Source organism: Phalacrocorax aristotelis, chromosome 1, assembly GCF_949628215.1.
Source record: "Phalacrocorax aristotelis chromosome 1, bGulAri2.1, whole genome shotgun sequence".
In the NCBI taxonomy this organism is placed as follows: domain Eukaryota; kingdom Metazoa; phylum Chordata; class Aves; order Suliformes; family Phalacrocoracidae; genus Phalacrocorax; species Phalacrocorax aristotelis.
This window is the reverse complement of record NC_134276.1, coordinates 135,609,838-135,634,138: the sequence shown is the minus strand read 5'-3', so window position 1 is coordinate 135,634,138 and position 24,301 is coordinate 135,609,838. Positions and strand designations below refer to the sequence as shown.

At 42.9% G+C, this 24,301-nt stretch overlaps 2 protein-coding genes across 5 annotated transcripts; one reads left to right on the top strand and one right to left on the bottom strand.

The window, feature by feature from the left end:
• Nucleotides 1-411: 411 nt before the first annotated feature.
• Nucleotides 412-22,538, top strand: LOC142065099 (C-type lectin domain family 1 member A-like). 4 transcript variants are annotated; one of them, XM_075110945.1, is made up of 9 exons: nucleotides 565-654; nucleotides 12,488-12,670; nucleotides 13,710-13,827; nucleotides 16,143-16,298; nucleotides 17,868-17,966; nucleotides 18,294-18,443; nucleotides 20,073-20,224; nucleotides 21,157-21,275; nucleotides 21,552-22,538. In XM_075110945.1, the coding sequence occupies exons 4-9, from the start codon at nucleotides 16,208-16,210 to the stop codon at nucleotides 21,712-21,714; spliced, it is 774 nt and encodes a 257-aa protein (XP_074967046.1). In that variant the 5' UTR covers nucleotides 565-654; nucleotides 12,488-12,670; nucleotides 13,710-13,827; nucleotides 16,143-16,207; the 3' UTR covers nucleotides 21,715-22,538. The 4 variants fall into 4 exon arrangements, with proteins under 4 accessions (XP_074967026.1, XP_074967055.1, XP_074967046.1 ...); XM_075110934.1 differs by having other exon boundaries at nucleotides 16,139-16,298; XM_075110925.1 differs by lacking the exons at nucleotides 12,488-12,670; nucleotides 13,710-13,827 and having other exon boundaries at nucleotides 412-654; nucleotides 16,139-16,298.
• On the bottom strand, nucleotides 6,851-11,732 carry TMEM52B (transmembrane protein 52B). The gene is made up of 5 exons (XM_075110964.1): nucleotides 11,270-11,732; nucleotides 10,587-10,630; nucleotides 9,894-9,932; nucleotides 9,130-9,296; nucleotides 6,851-8,675 (listed from the first exon to the last, which is right to left on the bottom strand). The coding sequence occupies exons 1-5, from the start codon at nucleotides 11,315-11,317 to the stop codon at nucleotides 8,425-8,427; spliced, it is 549 nt and encodes a 182-aa protein (XP_074967065.1). The 5' UTR covers nucleotides 11,318-11,732; the 3' UTR covers nucleotides 6,851-8,424.
• Nucleotides 22,539-24,301: the final 1,763 nt, after the last annotated feature.

Below are 24,301 nucleotides of genomic sequence, written 5' to 3'. Positions count from 1 at the left end.
CTCCCCCCGCCCCCCCGTCGCCGTCACGGTGCCGCTGGGGCGGGGGCTTTCGCTGGCTGCGGGCGGGGCTCGGGTCCACGCCGGCCGTGGGGGGGGCGCAGGCCCCCCACGGATCGGGGTGGGGGGGGTCGAGAAGAGATATGCCACCTTCCAGCCCACGCGTGGCGGGGAAGGCGCGGCGTGGCGCTTGTACATCGATTTAGTGCTCGATAATAAATAATAATAAATTAAAATTTATAAATAACCAGGTTTCTTTTAAAGGCAGCAAAATAAACGATTGCGGAACGCCGCAACCCCCGCAGCGTGACTCAGGGGTTATAAATACAACATAAGCAGGCACATAAGCCACTCAGGACTGCGGGGACGGCCGCGTTGCTCCTCCCTCTCTCCCGACCGGCGCAGCGGCGTGGGGCGGCGCTCCGCGCGTGGGAGCGGGGCTTGGCGGGGGTCTAAGGCGCGGTGTACCGTGTGCGAGGCTCGAATGCCTCTGCGTCTCTGAAACGGGGCTAATGAGGCTGACCTGTTCTTGAAGTGGCTGCGAGATGTGAGACCAAAACAATGCTACTTTTCGTGACCGTCCTTCTCGTCGTTGGATCTGGATTATTCCTGTTTATAACATCTCAACTGAACAACAAGGGACAGAAAGCGTGTCAGGTAATGTGCCAGACCAGATGCACATTACAAACGGCAGACAGTTAAAGGGAACTGTCTGCAAACAAGCCAAAATAGCCAGCCAATTTTAGCCCAGTTACTCAGCTGATACATACTTGGAATATCTTTGGTTTTTTTTCTAGGGGTAGTTGGGCTTACAATTACTTGCTGACCAGCAAAAGAGAAGGTATTAATGGATGGGTCAGCCTGCTCAAATCAGCACAACAATTAAGTGCTGCTACCCTGGGGACAATGATGGAGTGCATCAACTAATTCTTTCTTTGCATACCTCATCCAGAGGAGCAGAACTTTCCCAAGGATGATCTTTTATTTGTGTAGCAGTTTTAGTTGTACTAGTGTCAATGAAATCGGGAATAAAACTCCTTAACACCAATGTAGTATTAAGAAGCAGGCATTCCTTATTATGGTGCCAGATGCACAGGGGATAAATCCTAGCATGCATACCCCTTGAAGTTCATTTTTGACATTTATACATGAAAGTTAACACACCACGCCTATCTAATACATAATCATTGACCTGACTGAGCATCCTCTTCTTCCATTAGTCTGTATCTTCTTCGCTTAAACTTAAAGCTACAGTGTGATTTTAATTCACTGTGCATGTTCAAGGAGAGTAGGGAGGTAGTCCTTTCGTCCCTCAGTTGAGTCGGTGGTCGCAATCTCCCCCTGGCGGAATTACTCTGCTTGGGTGCCTTCTGGGCTGAAATGTTCCCTATTATCACTCACTGGTGGCTGATCTGTGGCCTTCCCTTATCTTCACAACCTTTGTAGCAGGCTGTTTCCACTGTCAGTCCTTGAAGCTCCACTGAGTTGTATTCTTTAAGGAGGTTCTTGTTAAGGAGGCATTCATTGCTAATATCCTCCTATCTGGCCCAAGCATTATTTATGACCGTGTTAAAATTCTCAGGTGTTAGTTTCCACTCCTAACTGTGATCCTTTCCTAATTACTAGTAACTCCTGCGCTATTCCATTTCACCCAAGAAGCATATATATATGTTTAAGGTTTCACTAATAGAGGTTGAGTGGGACAGCAGACTGCCTTGGATGTATAAGGTGAATCTCCACGGCCACACCAGTTGCAGAGGTGAGAGGTCCCAGGCTTCTTATGTCTGATTCAACCCTGTGCCAGTGTGTTGACTCAGAATGAGCAATGGAAGGAAAAAACACCGTTGCTGTTTTGCTGGCAGTCTGTTTCTACAGTGCGGCTAGAATGGAAAACATTCAGACTTTAGCAGAGAGTCAGCTTGAATCCTGAAGAAATTGAAGAGCAAGCTGGGTGCTCCTTAATGATAAAACCAGGATCAGGGGAACATAAAGCCCAAGCTTTTTTCTAGAAGTACTCATATAAATCCTTTAGGCTGCCCCAAGAAACTCATAGTACTGGTGGCTTTATCGCTATAAACTCATATGCGCACTTGAGTTACCTGCAGAGTGGGACTCATGCTGGCACCAGGGGCAGGGAGGGCCTATTACAAAACCCCACAGCAGATCTGGGATGTTAGCTTCTGTCCTCTGCCTCACAGAGACCTGTTTCATATACTGACCACCATTCACCTTTGCACTCAATAGAACACTTCTTGAACTCAGAGGCTTTTTGGTAATGCTCCCTCTCCAAGCCCTGGTGTGCTGTGATCTCTCATCTTGAACTTGAGTAGGAAAAATATGGAGGAAATACATTTACTTGGTTGCAGATATGCTCAGATGGAGGCTGCTCCCAGAAAATCTTGCCTGGCACAGGTGTGTAAACAGGCATGGGATAGAAATCTCACGTATACTTAAAATGTAGTCATGTACAGCTGGGCCTGTCTCTTTAAACCGCCTTTGTGGTCAATGGCAGTAAATTGCCATTTGAGGTGCGATTTTTCTCACCTGAATCATGACATCTACTTTTGGATGGCTGAAGTGTGCCCCCAAGAACGCTGGCAGGTGCTTAGTGCCTAAGTTTTTACTACTCAGTATGGTGTAGTGTGACCTCCTGCACAGCTTGATGGTCAGCTCCAACAGTTGCATGCCCAAATCTCTTAAGGATAGAGCAGCCCACAGTGGGAATGGCATAGACCGGTGTGTCCTGGCCTTCACTAGTTCACATGCATAAGGTTCATACAGGAAGCATCATCAACTTGTTTCTGTCTGTCCTAGGACATATGAGCATTTCTCTATGGTTGCATGTAGCGTCAGAGGATCTCAGAAGGGTGAGTCAGAAGGAGGGAACTATTTTTGTGCAGTGCCATAGCGACTAGCCTAGGCTGAAGGAATCCCAGGATTTATACCTGGGGAAAATTCTGGTTTCATGGTATTGAACCTTTCTATAATGCCTGTGTTTGGCCTCCTTGCTTCCTAACTGCCTGCAGCATAGCAGTTGCTAAAGTGTATTGAAAGTCTATATTGATGTACATGCCTCTTCCCCAAGGACAAAAGAGAGAAAAAATTTTCACCCAGGACACCAACCCATTTTGGCAATTTTAACAGACTGATGTCAAACACCTGTTGTCCTGTAAATTGCTCTTTTCCATCTCCAGGACTATACACAATACAGCTGAGCTAACATCTAGTTTGAATTTCTGTTGACAAATCAGAGAGGAGTTTCAGGGTTCTTCCCTGGTCTGATGCAAAGAGGTGGCCTGTGAGAGCATTGCAGGGTGACTTCTCCTCCATTAAATCCCACATGAGGATCACAAATCTCCTTACTGAACTCTTCCCATCCTGATGATGTAGCCCTGGATGTGTAGCCACAAGCCTGGCTCCTCCCACTTCCCCATTTCCTCCCCATCAGGCACTGAATTCCCGGCTCTCTCCTCCAGCTCAATAATAACAATAATGTCACTGGCACAACAGCAGGCAGGAAGATGATACATGCAGAAGCAGTGACAAACAGCTAATCATCTGACTTAGAGTTCTTATTAAAATGTCAGCCCATGGGCATGTGACAAACCCCACATTCTGGGTCTGTGTGCTAGAGGGAGGAACTGGAAATGGCGTTGGCTAGCTCTCCTACCTTGGACTGCCAGCACATAGTGGTCCACAGAGTGGCAAAACAAAATACTCGTAGTGTCTTGCTGTGTCTGCAGCTCATGTAGGCAGAGATTCACTTTAAAAGGGATTCCCCAAGTGTTGCCAATGCTGTAGTCATAGAAGCAGGAGATAAAAATATTTACACAGAATCTGGGGGCAGGGTTTGCAGCCTGTGCTGAACCATGCAGTGCTCCAGGAGCACTGCTAGGAGCTCTGCAGTGCACTACTGTGAAGTGAAGCTAGCTTAGGCGTATCTACACAACTGGCTAAAACTCTGTGAATTAAGGGTGAAAATATCCATTACCTGCCCTGTGCTTCTTAGAGACTTCATCTAGGTGGATGTCTCTTGGGAACCCCTGGAGCTACTGATCATCTACCTATAAGTCTGGATTCCCTTGGGTATTTCTTCCATTAGTACTTGCCCTTGGGTACTTATCCTGTTTGTACCTCCATAGCCTGACTTCTTTTCCTTTTTTTTTTTTTTTTTAATTTTAGTGTGCTTTCAGCATATCAAAGCCTCTCTTGTCAGAAGACTTCCACCATGCAGTCTGAATGGTGATTAAACCACAGACGGGCATACCAGAAGTCACTTGTGATTCTGCTCTGTGTGATGTCCATCCATGGCACAGGGATAGTTTTTCAGTCCTTGCTGGTGTGTCTCCTGCACCACTCGTAACTGGTCACCAGTTTCATGTGACACTGGAGCCATAGCAGCCTCAGAGCCAGTACGGGTACATTGGCCCTGGGTGAAGGCACAGGGTTAGTCACTCACAGGAAACAATGGTTAAGTGTGTAGATGTTTTCCTTTCCTCTAGGAGATGGCTCTGTATTGTCGGTGCTGAACTGCTATCTCACTGCTCTATTTTCTACAGCTTCTTATTTTTTACAAAAAAGCTGCTCATTCCTCCCAGATTTTTTGCATGGCCCACCCGTGTCTCAGGTTGCTTAAATGCATGCAAATGATGTTATGGGGAGATTAAGGAAAACACCTTGTTGCTTGGTGAAAAGCAGTAGCAAGGGACAAAACTCCAGATCTGAATAACACAAGTCAGATCCCTTTGTTCCAGCCAATGGAGTGGCCTGTGGGGATGGCTATCGTTACTTACAGTCAGGTGAAACCAAAGGAGCAACACAACAGTGGGGCCGGTGAGGCGTTTCTGAAGACCGGTCCTTCTCAAGTACCACATGTTCTAAGGGAACCTAAGGTGGCGTGGACAACTCCTTTGCAGCACCTGGTGTCAGTGTACTGTTGTTCCCTTCATGTACTTCCAGCCAAATTACTCCATGTGCAGGCTAAATGTAGCCAGTGGAGACTGGTGGCTCTTTCTCCTTCGATGTCCCTTGTCCTATGCTTGCTCACGTCCCACCCTTTTCTCAGTGTTTGGTCAAGGGTTGAGTGAACAAGTGAGCCAAAGCTGAACCAAAGGTCAGTGACTTGGTTATGATATAGTTACCTTCAGAACTTTGTGCATAATTTTCCTCATCTGCAAATCAATACTAAGGCTTGTCTGATGCGTAGGCAGCTTGACAACATAGTTAAAATCTGTAAAGTGCATGGGGATCTTTGGATGCAGATACTTAATTATTCATAACTGAAGAGAATTGCTTTTGGTGGTACTTTCCCTTGTTGTGCAGGATATTGAAATGCTCTGCAGAAAATGGGTACTCCAGTGCAGCCAGCTTGACACCAGTGGCTGTACTCAGCAGCTGAACAAACCCTAAAATGATTTGATGATTAACAGAAACCTTTTATTTATTTTCCAATGTGTGTTATTCTGTACTTGTGAGCAGTTCATGTCCCTATTGCTCTTAAGCGTGGGGAAACAGTTGCTACTTGAATATTTGTTTAAATGTTGCATGAAAGTATTAATTCTTTATGCTTAATAATACTTAAAATTTGTACTTAATTTTCAGTCTGAAAGCATAAAAGATTTCAAAGTGCTTATTGGCCAATATAATACAACACACAAAGTATATTCAAAGTCCAGATTCAACAGGGAGATGAAACCACTGTTAATGGAGTAAAAAACCCACCTGAATAACAGAAAATTGCAGTACCAAGTAGCAGTTTATCTCTGTAAATAAGTAAACTAGGTCTATGTTTTCATGGGGCATGGTCCTGCCTTTTCACAAAGTACATGTGATCTTTATTGACTATGTCCTCATTTTTGGATTTTTTATGAGGACAGAATGTCTTTGAATCATAACAGATCTGAGGGCAAGAGTGAAGTGTTTCCCATTACTGGCACCTGGTCTTTGCTTTCATATACAACCTTGTATGGTTAGATAGAGTGTAGATCTGCTGCTGTTTTCTGTTTGTTTGTTTTAATCTGGTGTTTTGTCATGTCTTATGGGCTCTGAGAGGCTGCTGCCTTGCAAGAGTTATAAATATTTTCTCTGAAATTGGTAATCTGAAGTCAAGTTAGTAGGAAACAATCCTTGAGCAAGTGACATTGAAATACATTGGATGTCTTGCCAGTAAAAAAACTTGAGGGTACCTGCTCTAGCACCTAACAACTGCGAGTGAGACAAGCAAAGAAGGGTGTAAGCAGTGGGGAAGGGACAGGAGTTTTAGATAATACTGGCTCTGGTCAAAGGAAATACACTGAAATCAGCAGGTAATACCCAGCTGTAACTTTTCCCCTTGAAAGAGAGAAAGTGGATAGCTGAGGTGATTTAATGCAGAGGAGGGGAAAACTAAGAATTTTAAAACTTTCCTTTTTACTGCACATCTTACACAAAAATTATAGTGTAATTATTATTACAAATTATTAAAAATTGCACGTGCCTGTTTTGCTAGGCAGGACTGCTGCCCTGTGGAGCACGGCTGCCATCTCGTGTTAAGTGTCCTCACAGATCGAGGCTCTAGGCGGAGGAAAGGGGTGGAGGCCGCGGAGGAATGGTATGTTCCCTCCGGAAATGATTGTGAAGGCTTGTAGGAAGTTTTTGGGATTGATAGTGCTTGACGTATGTTCAGCAGATCCGAATATCTCTGCTTCAGCTTTTTACTGTGGAGTAAACAAGGGCCTTCCAGGAAATATTCTGCACTTTGGTGGAGGAGTCAGGCTTGAACTGGACTTCAGAGAGTGGCTGATGAAATAGTTCACTCTAGTAGATGTTCCATGAACAGTTATTATTTCAAATGTGCTGTATAGCAGAAGAGACATAGCCTTATACGTAATTTATTTATTCCATTCCAGTTTATCACACATTAGTGGTACAATTAGGTAATGACTAGGCAATTCAGGAACAAGTTTGTGACCTAGGAAGTCAAGACCCTCATTAAATTCCCTTGGATACAAAATTCCTGTGACTAAGCAAGGTCCGGAACATCATCAAAGGTGTTTCGGTTGTTCAATTCTGTTTTATGCTAGCCTTGAAGCTATTTTATCAACCTCTAAAATTCTCCGTGGCTGTAATCTCAACAGCAGTTAGGTTCCTAAACACTTTTGGGGACCTGGTCCTTCTTTTCCTTATCTACAAAATAACCGTATTCTTATGTATTTCACAGGAGCATTGTGAAGATCAGCATATCAGGCACTGTGAGAATTTGGGTACTGCAATAGGAAGGACTATGCAGGCACTTCAGAACGATGTGATAGCTGTGACCTGTGAATTCATATCAACATTAACATATACATGTGATTGATTCATGGCTGCTTATAATTTGATATTTGATATCCTTCTGCTTTCATGTTTTCAGTTGTTGAATGTGGAGTAGAGACAATACTGATGTAATTCAACAGCCACCTTCTCATGAGTACCTAGTCCAAGAAAACATTTTGCAGATGGTCCATACCTATGTTCATCCAAACAATTTGATCAATATCTCTGGATGATTCAACATATTTGTACTGATCAAGAAACACTCACAAATTATTTCCATCTGAGAAATGGCTTAAATGTTTTAAATGGTCTTATTTAGTTTGATCTGCTTTTGACAGCAACAGTAAGAATAATTAATAAATGATACAATGTGAATGTAACTAAAATATGATTGAGCTTTATTTCAGAGGTAGTGTTCCTGCTCCTCCCCTTGTTTGATCTGGTTTTGCACACATATTTTTTTAATTCAAATATAAGAGCTTGTGACCACTATTTCAGAATTGATATATATCATATCCAGAACCAGACTGTATTCTGTTCATTCTATGTATCCTGTGGGGCATTTAGGGGACTACACTGCACATACTACCAATGTATTCCGTCTTTTGTTTACACGCAGATTGTGTTCCTAAACGGGTCCTTTTTTTTTTTTTTTCAATTTACTATAAATGGTTGGCACTTTCCAGAAGTTTGGTTTTATTATTTGGTATTAAGACCTTCTCACATGTCTTTGTTTTCCCTGTTATGAAAACCTTTCTGCCTTACCTGGTAAACTTAGGCTGGAGGGAAGCAGAATGAGACAGCACCTGCATCTGCAATCTCCCTGCAGGTCACCAGCCTGCAAAGTGGCTCAGCACCTAGATCCTGCAGCCTGCTTATTTGTGCAAACTGTGATACGGCTGATGTGTGTATATAATAAATGGACATGGAGAATGCCAATGGCAAATTATCTCAAGGAGGTGTCAAAAGGAGCCATCAAAATATACTGGATCTGAAAATATTTGGAAGTTTAGTCTCTTTTCCCCCTTTCTCATTAGACTAAAGAATTTAATCTAATATTCCTAACCCTGCCCAGAAGAATTAGTCTCTGCACGTAACTATTATGTATTATTTGCCATTCATTAAAAACAAGCACTAGTGTCCTGGGAGGGCTGGCTGGGCATCCTTGCCCTCGGCAGATGCCTGCAGTTTTTCCTCTGGCACTGGATCCAGGTCTGGCACTTTCTGTCCCGCCTTGGCAACTGTGAATCTGCTCATATGCAGAGCTTCTTCATAGACTGGAGGAGTGTCTGATGCGGAGAGGGGTGGCGTTCCCTGCGCAGCATTATGGGAGTGTGCCACTGCTAATATCCTCCTGGCAGCAGGCCCAAACACGGAATGGAGAGCTGAAACAGAGGAGAAAAAAGCCATTTGCCTCATCCTGAAAGCACCATGCGATTAGCGAAGGACAAGTATGTCTGCAGCACACAGGCTTTTTTCTTCCCATAGTCTGAATGTTTTCCTTTTCCTGCCCCTTCATCCTTTCCTAAAAAGGGTGGGGGAGGTGAAGCCCCCATCAGCAACATCCCACAATTACTCCTCCTTCGAATGCCACCGAGGCCTGGAGCTGCCCTAATTCTACCCAAACACATCTCACAGCTGACTCACCATCTGGCTGCATTTGCTACATGAAGCCTGGTGAGCACCTTAATTTCTACTATGTACAGATGCCGCCTTCCCCACCTCCTGCCGCAAACATCCTTCTGCCAGCCTTAGGGTGCCACCGTCTGGGCTTTTTACGGTTCAGCCCCTCATTGCGGGATGTGCTGAGGTCCCCAGTCTCTGTCGAAGCCAACTCACAGGTAATGGTGCTCTGGAGGGTGCTGTCATGATCAAAAGCAATGACGGTGACCTCATAGGGCTGAGGACCCGATTCCTCCCCTGTCTGATGGCAGTGAAAACAGCATCTCACACAGACAGAAACCAGGCCACACAGGAGCAGCAGCCCACCAATTGCCACCACCAGCCTGGAAAGGGAGAGGACACAGAATCAGGACAGAAAGACTTTGTTTGCAGGTGACCTTTTAAGGTCTCTCCCCGCTTGAAGTAGAGCTAACCTCCAAGCTAGACATGGTCATTTGGGCCCTTGTCCAGGAGAGTTTGGACAGTCTCCAGGGATGGAGATCGCATGTCCCTGCCAGACACTCATTCCAGTGCTGCACCACTCTTGGGGGAAGCATTTTTTCCTTTTGTCTAATCAGAATTTCCCTGGATGAAGCTTGGCCAGTCACCTCAGGTCCTTCTGCTGGGCACCTCTGAGAAGATGCTGGCTCTATCTTCTCTCTAGATCCACCTTAGGTAGTGGAAAACTGCAGTTAGGCTTCCCCCTCCAGGCTTAACAAACCTGGTCCTTTCAGCCCCTCCTCATACATCATGTCCACTGGACCCCTGACCATTTTATTTGCTCTCCAGTGGATTTGCTCCGGTTTGTCACCATGTCTTTTGCACTAGGGGGCAAAAACTGGACTAGGTGTTCCAGAAGTGTCCTCATAACGTCACATTTAATCCCAGTCTTTGCTACTGAAATTGTCCAGAGATGCAGATATTTAAACATGCCGTCTTACCAGATATACCACAAACGGTCCCACTCTGTACCTGAACAGCTGAGAAGAGGGTACAAGAAATAGTTAGCCACGGAATACCAAATAAATTGGAAGATCCCTACTGTATCTTCTTCCAGCTCCCCTCTCACTCCTCACTTACCGTCTAGCTTCTAAATGATGAGAAACTCACTGTGCTTTGTGGAGGACACAGTTGTCTGACCTCACCAATCTCCCTGGTAGCTGAGTTTCTCTTCTGTTTGGCTTTCTCTATTGTTTCCCTGGTATTTGTGCCTGCCCAATTCGGTTTGCAAACCTTAGGGATCTGCATTCATATTTTGTCTTAATTTCTGTTATTCTTGCAAATGACATCACCATGACTAATATTCACCAAAGCAGTATATTTCAAACCAATTTTTCAAGGAAAGGTCAATTCCAAATTCATAATCTTGGTCAATCAAGATTACACCAGAAAGCTCTTAATCATTACAGTTATCCAGATAGATAGCAGGAACAGTACCGCATGATCAGTATGTGGAACAGATAGTAATATATTTCACATTCAAAGCAATGGAAATTTTATGTGAGTTTTCGATAGTTGCAATTAAAATAAGCTTTTCTGGAAAATGTCAGCCATCATGTCATAACACTGATGTCCATTACTGCCTTTGTCCTTCACTGTCTTCTTAAAAGAGTGCAAGATAGACAAATACTCACAGTTCAGTGTTGAGACAGCCTTCCTCACCTCTCACTTGGTGGAACTAGAAGGAGAAAACCAAACAAGACACAGTTAGAGTGAATTAAGTCTTTGTCATACGCAACTTTTATCTCTGTCACCTGGACTGTTACCAGTCTGAGTCTCTTATGGTAAGGATTTACTGTTACCTATCTTCCGTTGTTTCCATTGTATATTCTGCTGTAGATTTGAAGTATTATGATACCAACTGCATTTCTTATATCTTAACTTCCCATAGTCACTAAATCCAGCTTAGCATTGTTCCCAGCACAGACCATGACTTACCTTTACCCTCACCACGTTCACCTTTCCCCACCACAAGTTATGTCATGCTACAGATATAGATCCTTCTCCATGCTCCAGTATTAAGACCCTTTAAATGTCCTGCTTCATATTATACCCACACTGACTTAAATTCTGCTCTGTCCCTCCAGCACTCCTACCCATCTCATTCCTTTGCCCTGGGTACCCTGACCTCTGTCTTACTATCCCTGGAATAGCAGCAAATATTCCTCTCTTCTGTGTGTCTGCCCTTTATACGCTAGTTCTTTCTAATATCAGGGAAATTCTTGTGACTGTCCATTGCTAATACCCCTCCATCTTTTCAAGGCAACTCAACAACTGAGCAGAGACCCCATAAAAAGGAATCTGTGGTTTGACTTACCCATAAGAAACACCCTAAAACAAAGTAGATCATGACTGGGCTGTGCATGCCCGTAGGGTGGTTCTGTGGCCTCTTGATGTTTCAAGCTGCTTGATGTCTTCTTGTTTCAGTTCATCCTCACCAGTCCACTGACCAGGAGAAGGGGCAGGTTTCTTGTGTGTTGAATCCAATCCCTTCTTCCTGCTCTGCCTCCTTCTGCCCTCCTCTGGGTTTATCCTTCTCTGCTTTTCAGGTTTTTGCTTTCTCTCTTTCCCTCCTTGTCACTGGCAACTCCTGTTTGTTTCTGCCTGTCTCCGTTTGTTATTCTCTTGGCCTGCTTCTCTCCCTTTTTTGAAGGGATCTCTGAAGCCTTCCAGTCAGATCAGGAGAAAAGCGGTGGCTACGAGTTCTTACTTTAGATGTGGAACTAGTTTAGTGAAGGGCATCATAAGATCTCTGTAGACCTGACCCTTCCCTTCTGTGAGCAGAAAGGGTCTCTGAGTTTGTTCATTCCCAATTATTCCTCTCCCCGCCCCTACCCTGAGGGGAGTGGGTTGAAGGTCATGTTATTGACCTCTTTAAATGGATTTCAGATTCCTCTCCCTCCTCCAGTACCTTTTCTGTCCCTCCACTCACATTGTCCTACCTCTGTGGATCCAATCTAATGACTTTAGCCATATGATCAACATCCAGAGTGTATGTTACAAGTGAGATGTTTCTGCTGAAGTGAAAGGATTTGCAATATAATAATTATATACAACATTATGTGTATATATATAGTTATATGTGTATGTGTATGTGTATGTATATCAATGCAACATGTATATATACATACATATGTCTTATATCTCCTGTTTTAAGGCTCTGCCACCATCTGTCTTACCTGGTAGTCTCCTACTACATCAGTCCCACAACTGACAGTCTGCTCAGTCACGGGGCCCACTCCTGAACTTCCTGCATGGTCAGCCAAGTCACCCCAAAGACTTTGAATTGCAGGGAATACATGTTGATTCCCCTATCCTGGATACTATTTGTCCTGCAGTTGGTTAAATTAGTAGGTTCCATTCAACGACCCATTAATTTTCTCTCTCTTGTAGAACTACTTTAAATTTCTGTTACTGCTTGTGGCTATTCAGAATGTTATTACATGCATATAATTATGTTCACCTTCTCTTTCTCTTTTGAAAAGCTGAGAGAGAAAAAAATGCTCTACAGTAATGTGTTACTATTTGTGTTTAGGAACCACCTGGGACTGGTGCCTAAATATTTGTTAAGGGCAGGATAGCAGCTAGAGAAACTTGTTGCCCCATGTTGCAATCGCGAAGCATTCACATTAAACTGGTGAATCATTAGCACTGGTGATGCATATTAGAGTTGCAGAGCAGAACCAATGGATTCATGAGCATAATGTATTCTCCCAAGGTAGGCTAAAAACCATTTACCATTCTCTAATTATAAAAGTAGTGGTGCAGTATAAACATGCCTTAGCATGCACTCCTTTCCTTTCCTTTCCTTTCCTCTCCTCTCCTTTCCTTTCCTCTCCTTTCCTTTCCTTTCCTTTCCTTTCCTTTCCTTTCCTTTCTTTCCTTTCCTTTCCTTTCCTTTCCTTTCCTTTCCTTTCCTTTCCTTTCCTTTCCTTTCCTTTCCTTTCCTTTCCTTTCCTTTCCTTTTCCTTTCCTTTCCTTTCCTTTCCTTTCCTTTCCTTTCCTTTCCTTTCTTTCCTTTTCCTTTCCTTTCCTTTCCTTTCCTTTCCTTTCCTTTCCTTTCCTTTCCTTTCCTTTCCTTTCCTTTCCTTTCCTTTCCTTTCCTTTCCTTTCCTTTCCTTTCCTTTCCTTTTCTTTCCTTTCTTTCCCTTTCCTTCCTTTCTTTCCTTTCCTTCCCTTTCCTTCCCTTCCCTTCCTCCTTTCCTTCCCTTCCCTTCCCTTCCCTTCCCTTTCCCTTCCCTTCCCTTCCCTTCCCTTCCCTTCCCTTCCTTCCCTTCCTTCCCTTCCCTTCCCTTCCCTTCCCTTCCCTTCCCTTCCCTTCCCTTCCCTTCCCCTTCCCTTCCCTTCCCTTCCCTTCCCTTCCCTTCCCTCCCCTTCCCTCCCCTCCCCTCCCCTCCCCTCCCCTCCTCTCCCCTCCCCTCCCCTCCCCTCCCCTCCCCCTCCCCTCCCCTCCCCTTCCTTCTCCTTCTCCTTCTCCTTCTCCTTCTCCTTCTCCTTCTCCTCTCCTCTCCTCTCCTCTCCTTCCTCTCTTTCCTCTCTTTCTTTCCTCTCTTTCTTTCCTCTCTTTCTTCTCTTTCCTTCCATCCATCCATCCATCTGTCATCTGCTGTCTAAACTAGTCTGCTAATTGAAGAAGGTTTCTGAGTCCTGGTGGACAAATAAGAAACAGACACATGGCCTATTGGCTTTGTAATTACATGGGAATTGCCCAATATTCTTTTCCTCTATTTCTCCTTAAATTGTTTTGTGTATTATAGGAGTTTTAGAAGAAAAGACCCAGCAGAGCTGTAGAAAAAACCTTTCTTGTATGTACAGCTTACAACTGAAATTCAGTCTCATGAGAATTTCAAATTCTAGAAGGACCAAACTGGAGAGGTATGAGATAAAGTGATAAAAAATTTCTCTAAAGGAAAAGCATCAGTGTGACTTGAAACAGTGACCCCTTCAAAAGTACATAATAAGTCATCTGGCTGAAATTGATTGATCCATCTTTTTCTATTTCTACTGCATTGCCATTAATACTGTGCTTTCAGTAATGCACCTATGGCCCTGCCAGCCTATCATCCAACAGTGGTCTAAATTTCTCCACATTCCCCTGGTATTTTGCCTCAATTATATCAATATATTATTTTTATTTGTGGTTTTTTTTTGTTAGATTTAAGTGACTTTTCTCTGTCATATTTCCCCCTTCCCACCTTTCAAAAGGTTTTAAAAATGTGATCAGACTTTTACAGGCTGCTAAAAGAAAGAGATATCCCATCATTGACTTTCCATTGTTCTTTGCCATTGTTTAAAATCTAAGGGTCCGTTCCATAGTAAGCTATGTGATTTGAAGATACCCTTCCTTGGATGCCAGAGAAAGCAGACTGTGGTGTGGACAGAAGTATTTTCTGTGCTCTCTGCTTCCCTGTTTTGGTTGTGTCAAGGGAAGGATCTCAAGCCTGTTCTAGCTTTTATTTCCTAAGTAGCATGGTCTTAACTGGGAGTAAAGCTTCTTAAAGACCTGAAAAAAATGCTCTTGTAGTGCTCTTAGAAGTTGTTGAGAAATGGCTGCTGGTTCTCTGTTACTCTTCAAAGGAATATTCCGCTAGAGCCAACTTGATTAGTCATACCCAATACTTCCCCATGGACATTTAGAAGTGTAAAATATGGGAACACATGTGGGGCTCACAAGGACTCCTAATACTTTTGCAGATGTAGTAAGGTATTATCAAAGCTTTAACGTATTTTACAGTGGATGATGGTAATGCAAAAGGGCTCCGTTGCTTGTAAAACAAAACAAGATCATTGCTGAATAAACTGTGCATAAAGAAACAGAACAGTTCCCTCTCACATTTCATGCTTTTTCCACTGAGGAGATAAGGGTTGTTACCTCCTTTTGACAGAAAATGTGGTGTAGGGTTCAAAAGCAGCAGCTCACTGGAGACAGGGTAAGGCACTCCTGTTAAATTAACATGTATTGGTCTATACGTGTCTGCCCAGGTGCTGGAGTCTAAGACACTGCGCTCAATTTTTCCACTGTATGATAAAAGTCTGGGAATGCCTTCTGCCCTGTACCCAGGGAGCTTTGATCTCTAGCAGCCTGGGTTGGCAGAGGCTGGGAAAGCCCCTGGTGAGATGCAGTGCTGGGGGTCAGTATTCTGTACTACCTCATGCTCATCTTTGTTCCTGAGCTAACAGCTGATGAAACCAGCAGTTCTTGGGCTGCGTGCAGCAGAGCCATATGAAATAAAACTGAAAGTTCAGGTCTCATTCCTGTAATTTCATCAGCAGGCCTAGAAATACCAGGAAACGCAGGACCAGTTAAGTTTCTCCATTTTATTCCCGGTGCTCGATGTTTGAGAGAGCATGGTACAGGCACTCAAGCTGACAGGTGACCCCTTCTTGGATGCAGTGGCAGCCCTAGTGCAATGGCATGCTGCTGTGCTTTCTTAAAAACAACTGCTAAAAGGCAGAAGTCAGACTATCACCAGTGACTTGACCTGGACTGCTTCCATACTCTCTGATGGTACATTTCATGTACCATCGTACATGAAATTTCTACCCAGACTCCCCATTAGTTCAGCAGATTTCTTCTGCTCATTCCCTTTTACACTACAGACATAGTTGGAATGCCGGCTGGCAAACCTGGATTCATTTCGTTGTGTCGTAGGAATGGGCAATGGCTGTGACAAGTCTATGTGCTACTCCATCAGGACAAGCATGATGTGCTTACAAGCAATAAGCAAAGGGGATCAGTAGGTTTCTCATTTCATTTTCCTCCAGTCCTCCCATGCCACTTCTGACTGAATTTACTGAATATTAATCACTATATAATAAAGCCAGGAAACAACCCCCCCCAGTGATGAAAAACTTCAAGGAATTGTTTAGATTTAACCCTGAATTAATGTAATTTCCTCCTCACCTGTCCCCTTCCTTCTTTTTCTTTCTGAAGAAAGAATGTACCCCCAAATTGGTTAACTCCATGCTTCTGTTCCAGGAACTGAGAACCGTGAGATTTCCATGCCCCACTGTATTGTTGTACGCACAAGAGCATTGCATACTATTCTAGGACTCTGCTGCACATAAACAACCCCCACCATTACTGTGTCATGAAATCCATTAGTATGAGCCAAAAAAACCTTCTGACTTTTGCATGAATCACTCTGTTAGCTCCCAATGACACTGACCATTTGTTTGATCCCAGCCAGAACCTTATCCCTGTATCCCTGTGAGAGCAACCAAACTTTTGAATTCTCCTGTAACCTTGCCAGAAATGGCAAGTGAAGAAGTGACATACGCAGACCTGAGGTTCATGACACTGGAAAAATCCCAGGACCAGAAGCTCCAGACTGCCAGAGCAAAAGGTACTGGTGGTGTTGGGGGACAGTTCTCTCCAAGGCAAGCTCTCACCTTGGAGAACATTTTTTATGTGACACTCAGAGGAGGATGTCACCTGCATATTGCATCTCAGCTTCTGGGAACCCTTTGGACTCCAATCTTCTAAGAAATTGGAGTGACAGAAAAAGACCAGGAGCTTAAAAAAAGTGGAAGGTTGGAGAATGTGGAAAGACTATTTAGATTTGAGACAAAATATATAATTAAGGTTGTGGGGTGCAGTTAAGTAAAAATAAACACGTTCCAGTTAGTCTTTAAGTGTCAGCTCCTGGAAGTTAGCAAAGTAATCTGCCTAAGGGACCTTGCTAAAGTCTTTCAGCTTTACTCATTTAAATCTGAGTAACTGAATTAAGTAAATGCTTGCAAAAATGTTTTCTCTCAAGGGAAGGAATAGATGGACAAATACTTTTTATACTTAAAAATAATAAAAAATTATATTACATAGGTTCATAGAGGAAGGGAGGAATGTGACTGATCCCAAATCTATATTCTTTATGCTATGCATTAGTACTTTAGAACCGCTCTGTATGAAAGGTAGTAGCAAAGCAAATAGATGTTATGTTCCAGCCTGAGTAAATGTCTGGAGACGAATTTGATAAATTTGATAATAATCTAGTAAATTAAAGAGCTCTTTCTGAAGGAAATTTCCCCTTATTGGTTACCCAGTGATTATCTCCTCACTTTTGGATGAGTCATTGAGTTTTATACTGGGAGGCTGAAGCTGAACTCCCTGTAATCTAGTAGGGTTCTTCTCAACCGTTTGGTTGAAGGGTTAGGGAACACAGGGAATAAAAGGCAGAAATACCACAGGTTGGTATGCCAGTTATTTCTATTGGTGACTTCAACATATTATTAGTATTCCCACTGAGATTTTGTACTGGAGTCCAATAAAAGAACACAAAAGTCGTAAAGTGAAAGAAATCCTTTCCTCTGTGTTTTGGGACTTTGCAAATTCACATTTGCCCGCATTGCAAGAATGGGTGTGTGAATTTCCAGGTATGAAACTGTTTCTGTGGAACTGCAGCTATGTGACCTTGTTCACATCTGTATGCCATAATTTCAGGGTTTTTTGCAGGGGTCTGTCTTTTGTTGTTGGCTGTTTCTGAGGCTATTTTCTAAAAAGGTGAATTCATTCCTGATTTGGCTTGTTAGGCACTCAAGAGTAAAAGTACCCCAATACCTTGCTGCATATGAAAATTTCAGCCATGTTGTAAGCACAAATACTTCCTTGGTGTTCTTTCCCCACATGTGAAATTCTGTGCTGTTCAGTTTTATTTGTCCAATTCATGTTCTCTTAAATGCTCCTGGCTAAGCTAGCCTCCATGGCTTGCTCACTTCCCAGCCCCCAACTCCTAAGGAGGACTGGCCATGGGCAAATGATGAGAAAATTTTCATAATGTAATATGACATACTGGTCTGAAACTCAGCAATTCACTGAGCAGACTACTAGTCATGTTGTCTTGTGCAATGTAGGAGCTGCAGATACAAAGATGAGAGGTTCCTGTTCTTGCTGCTTTCCTTCTTTTTGTTTATCCCAGATTCCCCCTGTCCATCTTCCTGTTGGCGACTGGCTACAGTGGCACTTCTGGTCTTCTGCCTAAGTTCAGTGGCAGCTGTGGGAGTCTTGGCTGCCAGGTGTAAGTATGGTCACAGGAGGGGTGCTCAGGGTTCAGTATGAACAACTAAAAGTCTAAGAAATTAGTTAAGGAAAACGATTAACCTTCAGGATTAAAGACGCAAGAATGTCCCTTGGTGGAAGAGTTTACCCTCTCAGGAGGTCTCCCAGTCTTTGCAACTGGGATGTATTATGTCTTGCTCATAGGTGTGCACAGACTGTACGTAGGTCAAGTATATTCAGTCACGGGGAGGTACGTGTGTCTTTGGTAAGTTTATCCAGGTTGCATTGAGCAGTTTAGCTTTAATGGTAATGGAACAATTTCATTCTCGTTTCACTGTGATACAAGTCATCCTGGTCTGCCACCTTGTATGTGAAAGGGATGAAAACTTCACCCTGCAAAAGGCAATTATGGAAAGCCTCAACCAGCAGCTGGAGCTCCTCCAGGCTCAGAATCTGAACCTGACAGAGACTGTAAAGCAACTTGCCCCATTCAAAGGTACATAGCTGTGGGAAGATGGTGGTTCCTTCACATTATGGTAGCTACAGATTGATTTTTTTTTAATCAATCATATTGGAATAAAAAATCTGAAATCTCTGAAATTGTCATGAATTATTTAATTTAAAACCAAATTTCAACTGCGTTTCCATTTTGATAACTTTTTAAGTATCAGTCTTTCTAAAGTGCATTTATTGAATTTTTGTAATGGAGCTGATTTATACCCTAAAACAAACATTTTAATTAGAAAATGCCATGATGATTTAAAAAAAATAAAAAGAGTTTCTAATAGGTAAATTCATTGATGCTGCCATTCCTTCCTTCATAGTCAGTTTCAGTGAATTATAGTAAAAAAATGTTGATGGAAAATTCCTACTGGGTTTAATCGTCTGGAATGCTTTGGCTCCTCAAGATAGCTTCATTCTGTTATGCGGTAGTCGATGCAGAAGTGTAAATATTGCTGCTTTCTACCAAATAGAAGTGTAATCACTGGCTTTAAGATTTTATGGACCATATGCTGAGGATATTTTTTTCTTGTGCAAAATAATGGTGTGAAACTTTAATGATGGGTGAGCTGAGTATGCTAAACTATCATATAGCAGAGGGAAGAGAATCATAATAAATTAAAATCTTGTGAGAGAGTGGCAAGGTTATTATCTAAGTAAATATCTGCATTTGAATTTAGCACAAACCAGAAGCTACTTATAAAAGTCAAGTGCACTGTGCTGTGCTACCTATTGCCATCCAGCATCAAGTGCTGGCATTCCCAGCTGGCACTGGTTTGTTACAATATAAAATGATTCTGTGAACTGCAAAGCAACAAACATGATTCACTTTATAGTTGGGACCCAGTTCCCAGAGATCTCAAAAATATTTTGCCTGGCAGGTCTTTTTGCTGTTTGCAATTATTTCAGTTTCCAACCAGAAATGGTGTTGCCCAAATGGTGCAAGAGTGAAAGAAAAATCCAACATTTTGAGTTCTTTCTGGCTTTAGTATTACTCAAGGTCCCAAGAGGCAGCTAACCAAATAATGTGGCAGAAAGAGTTGAAGTGCAGCTGTCAGAAAGGTATTTCTTTAAGAGCAGTGGGCTCATTATCTTTCACTTTGACTGGCCATCACTCTCTGATGCCTGTGCACTGAATCCCCAGCAAGTATGAAATGCTACTAGAGAAGTTTAAGTATAAATTGCATTGTAAAGCACATAGCAGGGAAGAGCTGGCCCTGATGTTGTTAACAAGAAGTTAAAGTCCACATGAATAGAGATGTACCCATACGATTGAAAGTCTAGTTTTCCTTTTATGTCCACCTAGATCCATGTCTTTGTGGACATGGCTCAGCCTTCCAAAATTTCTTCTATTTGCATTTTACTAGCACCCTTCAGGTTTGCTGGTCACATTAAAGAATTCTTTTTTTTTTCTGATTTTTATTTAGAAATGTTTTTCTGGTTTTCTGGCAACTGAGTTTAAGTCTCCAATGAAGACATGAATTTAGCTGCAGAAAGAGGAAAGAATTTTTGCCTCTCTGTGATAGAAGGCTGTGCAGTGCTCTAGAGATCCTGCAGGGATCCCCTAGACCACTAGAGACTGCCATCACTAACAAACCTGATTGAGTGCTCTTTTGTTTTCAAGGACATAAATGTATTCCTTGTCCTGAGAACTGGCTACAGTATGGGGAGAGCTGCTACCACTTTTCAAAGGAATGGAAAACTTGGGAAGAAAGCAAGGCTCAGTGCTCTGCTCTGGAGTCCAGACTTCTTAAGATAGAGAGTAAGGAAGAGCTGGTAAAGACGGTTTTATTTGCTCCAATTATACACTCTGCATTTTACTGTTGCCTGAACAGCCACACCATCCTTCCACTGGTGCAGTATCCTATGGCATGCATGTGCTGGAACAAGAGGCAAAAACTCTCCATGTCCCTTTGGAGCCCCTCTACCTGTACTGTGTCTGCACCCTCCCTGGTGCATCTCTACTGACGTCAAGGGAATTAACTGCAACACACCAGCTGGGGTTAACATGTAGATCCTCATTCTACCTCAGGGCAAATAAAATTAGCTAGTACTCATCGGCAACTCTTTTGTTGTCTTGCTGGAGCAAACTATTTGGCAAACATCAGAAGCCTGGCTTTCAGCTTCTTGCTGTCCACAATTAGAAAACTCACGGTCCTGGCCTGCTCCCAGGCCTCTTCTCCCGCATGAGCAGAAGAGGATCCTTTTTCTGACTCCTAAGTTGTAGATGAAGCAGCAGATAAAGCATAGCCAGAAGAGCTCTTGGCTGTAAAGGAATTTCTACCCAGACCCTTAATGGCAATGGGATTATGTCTTGAACTCTGAGGTTTTATTGCCTGTATTTTGAATTTCCTGTGTACTATGATGCAAATGATGCAAATGCCTTTTAGTGCCTGACTTATGCATCCAGGCTGTTGGAGGGACATCAATATCCTACACCCATTACCCAGCTAACATGCAGGCTTCAGTTATCTCAACTGTTCTTTTAGCTGAGAGCTGCTGAAAGCTCTCAGCAGGTTAATTTTGCTTATCTTCAAATCAGCGCTGACTGCCAGGAGTAGGAGACACTGTGCAGATTGACTTGCAAAACAGTCTGTTACGCACAGGTGTGAGCAGTTCACTTTCATTTGCCTCTCTTTTCCAGATCATAGGCTGCTATGACTGAAGCAGGGATGTGACTCACAGGCTTTACATTTATTTCCATACAGGACTTCGCAATGCGATCAGCACAGTCTTACAGTTCTTACTCTTTCTGGATTGGGCTGTCTCGCAACGGAACTGAGAGGCCCTGGCTGTGGGAGGATGGATCAGCTTTCTCCCCTGATCTGTAAGTCACTGCATAGGTAGGAGCAGACCACATCCAGGAGTATTTGTTATGAGCCAGAAGCAGCAACCTTTAACTGCCACCCAGTAATCACCTGTCCCTCCGAACTGCTTGCCAGTAGACAGGTTACCCATCACTCACTCACTTATCAACCTAGGCAAGGTTCCATCAGAGAGCGTGTATACTGTTATGGGTCAAATAGGTAGCAGCAGTTGGGAATTTTTGTACCAGCCTGTGAATTTTTCCATGGGATGATGAATATCTGTTGTTTTTTCACAGGTTCCAGATCCAACGAGCCAGCTCAATTTCTTTCCTAGATTGTGTGTGGCTTCAGGGTGCAAATATAGACACTGCACGGTGTGTCGAGTACAAATTTTACATTTGTGAGAAAGTGGTAGATCCTGCAGTGGCTGAGCAAGTGAGCTACTTGGACAGGCACTAATATGCAGTGCTCTGCAGAGACCTCCAACGTGGGATACGCCGTTATGGGGGCCAGTTCTGTCCCAGGGTTTGTGATAGGGAAAACAAGTCTAAGCCCAGGTTAATGTAACATCAGGGATAATCTAAGCTTAATTTGCCCTCTGGTGATGCATATCAGTCAGGCTCCTTGGGCTTTTTCTTCAGAAACTTGATGCCCTCTTTCCTCTTTCAGTCCTTGCATTCTTGTGTAATCATGACTATCCACTTCTCATAAATTCCTTTCTAAATGAAATTAAGTATATGATTCCAGAACTCTATTTTAAAGATTCATACCTGACTCCCAGAATTACATCAATGATGTAAGAGCAACACATCATGTTGTCAAAATCCATCCATTGGGTATTCACAGATGTGAGCTCCCAATTTACGACAAATTTCCAAACATTTGATTTAATTTCACTCCCCACCTACTGATAACTAGAAAGCACAACACAATCAGAGCCTGCATTAAAAGACAAATAAAAATATCTATAGCTCTCCTGGTTAGAGAGAAAAGCTTTCAAATGGGATTGTATGCCCTATGGGCTCAAAAACCAAAAAACAAATACAGAACACATCTTTATTGAGGAAAGTCAGCAAAATTTAACACCCAGGAATACAGAATGCCAGTCCAGCTGCTAGTGGGTTGTTCTGCTGCATTGGGTGTTAGGAAGGATGGTGCATTCCTCTGAGACATCTGTCTTCATAATTATCCATGTCACATCTGATCCAGTTCTTTGATTTCTCAAATTCATTTTCCATTCTGTTGCAGAATTCCACAAATGGAATAAATATTGCTGCCTCTGACCTTTCCTGTAGTGTGTCTTTTTAGTAAGTCACTGTGCACAGTAGACTCAACAACCATCAAATACAGGGCCTTTGATGATGCAAAGCCTCCTTCGCTGCTGTTTAGGAGGCTGTTCCAGGAGAAGACTGCATCTGAGCGAGCATCTTTCTTCTATGGGACTAGCAAACAATAGAGATCTTTGAAATCTCTCAGGAACACCCAAATTTATCGTTAGGACTTTTGTTCCTGTGTGTATTTTGTACAAATTTGAGCTGTTCAATGAAAATGGACTGTAAATTGGAGAAAGTGGAGGTATTTAGGCAAGCTTCTAATTATATTTCAGACTTAAAGCTATGCATCAGAAGTCTGCAGTAGCAACAGCCAACAAGTGAGCTGTACCCCTCGCTAAATGAGTGTTTAGCAATATGGCAATTCTCTTAATTATGTATATGAAGAAGTAATTTAGAGGAGCAGGAACAACAGAGTGTTTCTTGCCACACAGCTGTCTCATAGTCTGGAATTGCTGCATTTCCTAAGTCTAAGCACAAGGCCTCAGCAGCTGTGGAGATACTACCTGGGATCCCAGCATTGACTGGTCTACAGGGGATGCAGGTACATTGGGCATGATGGGAGGGGTAACCTGTACAGGGCTGCTGTTCTAACACATGCAGGGCATGGTGGGAGGCCCCATCTTATAACCCTTGATAATACAAGACAGTCTTAAAGATCACACCATGAGGAAGCAGGAGAGGCCTCACTGAGGGGGCTGGTGTGAGGAGGAGCTGGTGAAGAGCTGAAGCAGTGAGCAAAACTGATGTGAGGGAACTGGTGTGATGGGCATGGGGTCAACGGACAAGTGAGGGGAGCAATGGTTGATTGCAGGGGCCTGGCTGATGGAAAAGTGTTGCATGTGAAAAGCACTGGTATTATGGACTACTGCTGGGGGTGAAATGCTGCATAAAACGAAGGAAGGAAATGCTGAATAAAAGTCTGCTGCTCTGTACTGCATTTGGGAGGACAATCCATTAGCCTGTCTTGTTCCCATCTGACACATAAAGCACTGGTCCCTGTGCCTGGCTGCTAAATATTCACAAGCTCAGGAACTTATAAAAAAAGGGTAAGTTCCTGGTCCTTATTGCTGTCTGGATTTTTTCATTTTATACCATGTCTTCATGCCTCAATGACTCATAATTATAACAGCTACATGATGAGCCAAGCTGCACAGAATAGAAGAGCACGTGTCATCTAGTAACTGCCCTGAGATGTGCAGTGTACAACCTATTACTGTGTTTGTTTGAGTAATACCTAACCCTGAATTTCCTTGATATATAGCTTAAATCAGTTCTTCTCTTTTGGCTTAAACCAGGAGAGAAAAACTTAGCTTTATACGTATGATGATCACTTAAGTCACAATACAATAATTATTTTAACAGATGATATATCTTTTCTTATATGGGGTTAAAATGTTCCAAACTTTAATGCAATTCAGAACTAAGAAATTTCATGCACTTCTTCTGCATAAAATTATGCATCTTACTCTTTCCCATAGCCACCTATACATATCAGATCATCTTCTAAATCACTCTGTAAATCCTTCATGCAATTCTTCTTAACTCCCTTAGAAAAATCCTCTTCAGAAATCTTTTTCAGATTGCCTAGGGTCCATTAAACTAGTTGGCCCACAGGAGTCTGTTCTATGCTGCTGAGTAAAAGAAATATTCTCAGTAAGCAATGAGTTAGAGAAACAGTCTTTCCACTTAGCTTTGCAAGTCATGCTAATCAT

Bases quoted from the DNA above. Each gene is read 5' to 3' on its own strand.
- LOC142065099 (XM_075110925.1), top strand. From the start codon at position 559: ATGCTACTTTTCGTGACCGTCCTTCTCGTCGTTGGATCTGGATTATTC. The intron at 17,967-18,293 runs GTAAGTATGGTC...CTGTGATACAAG, and splicing joins GGGAGTCTTGGCTGCCAGGT to TCATCCTGGTCTGCCACCTT. The intron at 21,276-21,551 runs GTAAGTCACTGC...GTTTTTTCACAG, and splicing joins TCAGCTTTCTCCCCTGATCT to GTTCCAGATCCAACGAGCCA.
- TMEM52B (XM_075110964.1), bottom strand. From the start codon at position 11,317: ATGCACAGCCCAGTCATGATCTACTTTGTTTTAGGGTGTTTCTTATGG. The intron at 9,933-10,586 runs GTGAGTATTTGT...CCCTCTTCTCAG, and splicing joins GGCTGTCTCAACACTGAACT to CTGTTCAGGTACAGAGTGGG. The intron at 9,297-9,893 runs GTAAGACGGCAT...CTCCCTTTCCAG, and splicing joins GACCGTTTGTGGTATATCTG to GCTGGTGGTGGCAATTGGTG.